This window comes from Musca vetustissima, unplaced genomic scaffold (genome assembly GCF_032173495.1).
Source record: "Musca vetustissima isolate MV318-11 ecotype Yass unplaced genomic scaffold, APGP_CSIRO_Mvet_v1 utg61680, whole genome shotgun sequence".
NCBI lineage: Eukaryota > Metazoa > Arthropoda > Insecta > Diptera > Muscidae > Musca > Musca vetustissima.
In genome coordinates this window covers 64,800-70,829 of record NW_026882624.1, presented here as the reverse complement: position 1 = coordinate 70,829, position 6,030 = coordinate 64,800, and the positions used below count along the sequence as shown (strand labels likewise).

At 32.5% G+C, this 6,030-nt stretch overlaps 2 protein-coding genes across 2 annotated transcripts in view; one reads left to right on the top strand and one right to left on the bottom strand.

Annotated features, from left to right (window-relative positions):
• LOC133329178 (short-chain specific acyl-CoA dehydrogenase, mitochondrial-like) overlaps positions 1 to 6,030 on the top strand; it is a 155,267-nt gene that overhangs the window by 98,207 nt on the left and 51,030 nt on the right. The window lies entirely within an intron of this gene.
• Positions 2,337 to 4,463, bottom strand: LOC133329174 (BUD13 homolog). Its single transcript, XM_061537667.1, has 3 exons — positions 3,958 to 4,463; positions 3,642 to 3,864; positions 2,337 to 3,611 (listed from the first exon to the last, which is right to left on the bottom strand). The coding sequence occupies exons 1-3, from the start codon at positions 4,461 to 4,463 to the stop codon at positions 2,340 to 2,342; spliced, it is 2,001 nt and encodes a 666-aa protein (XP_061393651.1). The 3' UTR covers positions 2,337 to 2,339.

The following is a 6,030-nucleotide window of genomic DNA, read 5'->3' as shown; positions in this document are numbered from 1 at the left end:
ATCATCGAAAAAAATGTTTTCATAGGGAATTTAATCGATAACAATAATTTATATATAAAATATGATCGATAACAGCTTTTTGTAGAAAATATTATCGATATCAAGATTTTGTATAGATAATATTTTCGATAACACGTTCTCCTAACGTAAATAGTGTCGATAACATGATTTTCGATAGAAAACATAATCGATAACAAGATTTCCTATATAAAATATAATCGATAACAATATTTTCTATAGAAAATTTGAATAACAAAATTTTCTAAAGAAAATATCACCGATAACAAGATTTTCTACAGAAAATATTATCGATAAAAAAAATTTCTAGAAAATATAATCGATAGCAATATTCTCTAAAGAAGATATCATCGATAGCAAGACTTTCTTTAGAAAATATTATCGATAACTATTGTTTCTGAAGAAAATATAATCGATAGGAAGACTTTCTTTAGAAAATATCGACAAAAAAAATTTCTAAAGTATATAAAAGTATTCTATTGAAAATATCGATAGCAATATTTTCTATAGAGAAATGAATCGATAACAATATTTTCTAAAGAACAATCGATAACAATATTTTTTTAAAGAGAGCTTTATCGATAACTAAATTTTCCATAGAAAATATCTTTGATAACGATATATTCTACAGAAAAAATGTTTGTAAACAATATTTTCTATAGAAAATATCTTCGATAACAATATTTTCTATAGATAATATCTTCGATAACAATATTTTCTATAGAAAATACCTTCGATAACAAATTTTCTTTAAAAAATACCTTCGATAACGATATTTTCTATAGAAAATATCTTCGATAACAATATTTTCTATAGAAAATATCTTCGATAACAATATTTTCTATAGAAAATATCTTCGATAACAATATTTTCTATAGAAAATATCTTCGATAACAATATTTTCTATAGAAAATATCTTCGATAACAATAGTTTCTATAGAAAATATCTTCGATAACAATATTTTCTATAGAAAATATCTTCGATAACAATAGTTTCTATAGAAAATATCTTCGATAACAATATTTTCTATAGAAAATATCTTCGATAACAATATTTTCTATAGAAAATATCTTCGATAACAATATTTTCTATAGAAAATATCTTCGATAACAATATTTTCCATAGAAAATATCTTCGATAACAAATTTTTCTATAGAAAACATGATCGATTACAAATTTGTTTGAAAAAAAAATATTATCGATATAAAGATTTTGTATGGAAAATATTTTCGATAACACGTTCTCCTAACAAACATTGTGTCTTGGCCAGATTTCGATAGAAAATATACACAAAACAACACATCTATAATAAAATTTCCTATATAAAACATAATCGATAACAATATTTTCTATAGAAAATATGAATAACAAAGTTTCCTAAAGAAAATATCACCGATAACAAGATTTTCTACAGAAAATATAATCGATAACAAAATAACATAGCAAATATAATCGATAGCAATATTCTCTAAAGAAAATATCATCGATAGCAAGACTTTCTTTAGAAAATATTATCGATAACAATAGTTTCTAAAGAAAATATATTCGATAACAAAAATGTCAACAGCAAATATCATCGGTGAAAATTATTCTATAGTAAATATCATCGATAACAATATTTTCTACTGTAACGGTAACAATATTTTCTATAAAACAATATCGATAATTTTTTTCTAAAGGTAACACTATCGATAACAATAATTTCTGAAGAAAATACCATCGATAATATTTTCTAAAGAAAACTATATCGATAACAATATTTTCTGAAGAATATGCCATCGATAACAATATCTCACGTAGACGTAATAGTCGATAACTAAATTTTCTATTGAAAAATGTCTTCGATAACAATATTTTCTAAAGAACACATTATCAAAACTGTATCGATAACAATATTTTCTAAATAAACTGTATCGATAACAATGTTTTCTGTAGAAAATGCTATCGGTTATAACATTGTTTTCAAAATAATAGTTTCGATAGCAAAATATTATAAAAAATTTACTATCGATTACATGTTTTTCTATATAAAAAATCTCGATAACAGAACTTTCTTTAAGAAAATGGCATTGATTCTATTGTAAGCAGATTATACAACAATCCTTTATAAAGAAATAATTTACAAAGTGAAAAGCGAAATATTGATTAATTGAAAAATAAATCTCTATAAAATATCGATAACAAAATACCATTAAAACTACTTATTTTCATCTGTAAAATATATATAAAACATATTTTTTTATTATTTTACAAAATAATTTTCAATACAGTAACGTAATTTTTTTTCCAAATATAAACCAATTCTGCAAATTATTTTCCTCTACATATCTTCCACACTATATTGATAGGCTTCATCTTGTCTAGCTCTGCGTTCATTTTGTTTATCGAACCAACGTTTTTCATAGCCATTGGAACGATCGACACCATCCCAACGATAACCGGGACGTATACCAAAACGATTTTCCGGAAATGGACCCTCATAGACAGGCTTCTGCGGCTCATTGGAGGCTTTCTGTTTTTCTTTGCGTTTTTGGCGCATATATTGCAACATAGGATCCTCAGCTCGTTCCTGCTCCTTTAGGTAGCGTTCCAAATCTTCATCGTTGGCATGACGTGCCAATGGTTTACTTGCCTCATGAGCCATTTCGGCTTGACGATTTTTAAAGTCTTCAATTTGTTTGAGACCCTTACCCAATCGTTCGTAGTGCTCCTTACGTTTCTGTTGACGTTCCTCTTTAAGACGTCGTTCTTCGGGATCTTCTTCGCGAGCCTCACGTGCTCGCCGACCTTCACGGCCAATTTTACGTACACGAATTTCAGCATCACGACCCGACACATCCGAAGACATTTTATCGAAAAGCAAATCCTCTTGTTGGCGACGCTTGAGTGTCTCCTCCTTAAGGGCTTTGGCATCTTGTAGACCCGCCTTTTTACCATCTAAGGTTTTTGTGACTTTGGGTTTATGTGTGGGCGGTGGTGAGTTACTGTCACGGGAATCCTCTTTTTCCCAACGTGACTTTCTTTGTGCAGGCGGAGGTGATGGAGATGAGGGTTCCACAGATTGTTTTTCTCGTTTTATATTACGTGGAGGTGTCGAGTCCCTATCTTTACGTCGACGATCAGGTGATGATCGATTGTTGTTGTAGGTACTTGTTTGTGGAGGTGAGAAATCTTTTCTTCGCCTTGGCGGTGATTGATCTGAGTCTCTTCTACTACGACCTTTTCTTGGTGGTGATTGATCCGATGAATCTCGCCTTCCTTTTCTAGGAGGAGATTGATCGGAATCTCTTCGCCGTCTTGGGGGAGATTGGTCTGGTGACCGTTTTCTTCCTCTTCTCGGGGGAGATTGATCGGAATCTCTTCGTCCCTTTCTAGGAGGCGATTGATCGGAATCTCTTCGCCCCTTTCGTGGAGGTGATTGATCGGATCCCCTTCTACGTCTTGGAGGAGAGGGATCTGGAGTTCGCTTTGTACCTTTTCTAGGAGGTGATTGGTCGGAGTTCCTTCTACGCCTTGGTGGAGATTGATCTGGTGTTCCTTTATTCCTTCTTGGAGGTGATTTATCGGAATCCCTTCTCTTACGCTGTGGCGACTGATCAGAATCTTGTCTTCTTCGTCGTACAGGAGAATCTCTTCCTTTGCGTGGAGGAGATTGATCTGAGTCTCTTCTTCGACGTGGTGAAGGTGACCTTTTACTCTTTCTAGGTGGTGATTGGTCGGAATTTCTTCTCTGCCGTGATGGTGATTGTTTTTCATTTTTTCTCGGCGGCGTTTGGCGCTCTCTCTTAATATCCCTACTATTTCTGGGTGGGCTTTGATCCAAAGATCTGGAACGTCTACCATTACTTGGAGACCGATTGAATCTTGATTTCCTAGCAGGTGATGGACTTCTTTTACGTCTGGTTGGTGGTGATTCATCCTTTCTTCGCCGGGGTGGCGATGGAGATGCATGTCTTTTCCTTGGTGGTGATTCGCTTGGACTACGTTTTGAACGTTTCTTCTTTTCTTTCTTGCGTGTGGGGGAATTGTCTGGTGTTCTTTTCTCTTTCTTTATTTCAATTTCTTGTTTGATTTTAATTTCCGATGCCTTCTTACCCCATAAATCTTCCTCACGAATGGTTGCCGCTCTTTCATTGTCTTCCGGTTCATCTTTAATCACAATACTTTTCCACTTGGGAATATTCTTGACAGCACCATGTATCTCCTCCGTGTATTCTCCAACAATTTGGGGAGCATCTTCCCCGGTCAATAGTAGCTCCTCGTCGATTTTTATGCCATCAGTTTCAACGAAATCATCATCGATAATTTTCACCGTAGCTCCACTAGTTTCCTTGTGTCCTTTCTTATGTTTATCCTTCTTCTTTTTCTTTTTAACTTTATCACCGGACAAATAACGTTTTAGATATTCCTTTTGGTCGATTTTAGTTGCCGAATGTGAGGACATTACTCTGTTGTTTTGGAGCGGCGGGGATTAGGGCATGCGTTGCTCCTAAACGTACACTAATAGTTCAAATGAATAATTCTGTGAAATGAACGCATGGAACTATGAACAAATGATGTGTATATTGTGAATAGGAGGGTGTAGTTGTGTTTACGAATGATTGTGCATGATTACAACAAACAGGAACAGTTCATGATATTAAATAAATACAACAAGTCATTTAAGATTGCTCTGTTATATGTTGGGATATCAAGGAAAATCTTTTGGGTATGTTTAGTTGATGAAATCTTTAGAGGGTATGTTTAGTCGATGAACAACACTAGAGTGTATGTTTAATCAAATACGGTCTTTAGGGTAGGTTAAATCAATGCTATTCTAATGAGTATGTTCAATGTATGTCAATCTCTTATTGGGTATGTTTAATGAATGACAGAGCCAAACAGTGATGTATAACGAGTATTAATGGAATTTATTCATAATTTTAACGGATTTGAGGCATACAAATGTTGATAATAGAGTATAATATAATTATATTTAATTATATGTTTATTTGATGAAATCTTTGAGGGTATGTTTAATAGATAGAGTGTATGTTTAGTCAAATACAGCCTTTAGGCTAATGATTATGTTCAATGTTTGGCAATCTCTCATGGGGTATGTTTAATGGAGAACAGAGACAACTAGTGTTGTATTTCGAGTATTAACGGAAAATATTTATAATTTTTAACGGATTTTAAGCCAATTTTTATATAAATTTGAATAATTGAATATATTAGAATTACAGTTAAATATATAGCAGGACTCACAAATTTCTAAATAAAAAGTCGAAAACAATTTCGATCATTAGAAGATTCGCCTGTAAAATAAAGTAAAAACTTCATGTATATTCATATGAAAGTGAAATAAAAACTTTAAATGAGAACCATGGTACAATCATACAAGTTAGTCTATAAAAACTTTCAAATAACGTCTAATTGTGGCTTGTTATGTCAAAGCCATATACAAAATGTGTAAATGTATGGGTAATGTTTTCAAAAATATAAAAAATATTTTATATTTATTTCGTTTGAAATATGCATTTTGCAAGGTCCTTAGGGAAGAAATTTAAAATTTATTCTGAACAAGAATCTGTATACTTTATCGGGTATCCGGCGATTATTTCACGGTGTTGTAAATGTAACGACAAATTTAATAAAGATTCCAACTTATGATTCAGGAACACAAAAACCCTCGTCAACATATTATGTTTTCGATTTTGCAGCTTCCTTGGAAATATCACATTCATAACACACATCAATCCAATTGTTAACCATGCTTTTAAGAAGTGGTTCATGTAGGTTTCTGAGACCTCACGATCATCACATAAAACCACAAATGCCGTTAATATGCACCTCTGTGGTTAGCGGAATCAGCAACATGCTGGAAAAGTATATCATCAAAATGAAAAAAAAACAAACTCTTTATAATGTGAATACTTTTTCTCCTCAACTTCGTTTCCTCTTTGGTGTTGGCATTTTCACGCTCACCGCTCGAAGTATATATTTGTTTTGTGGATGGATGGCACGCATGG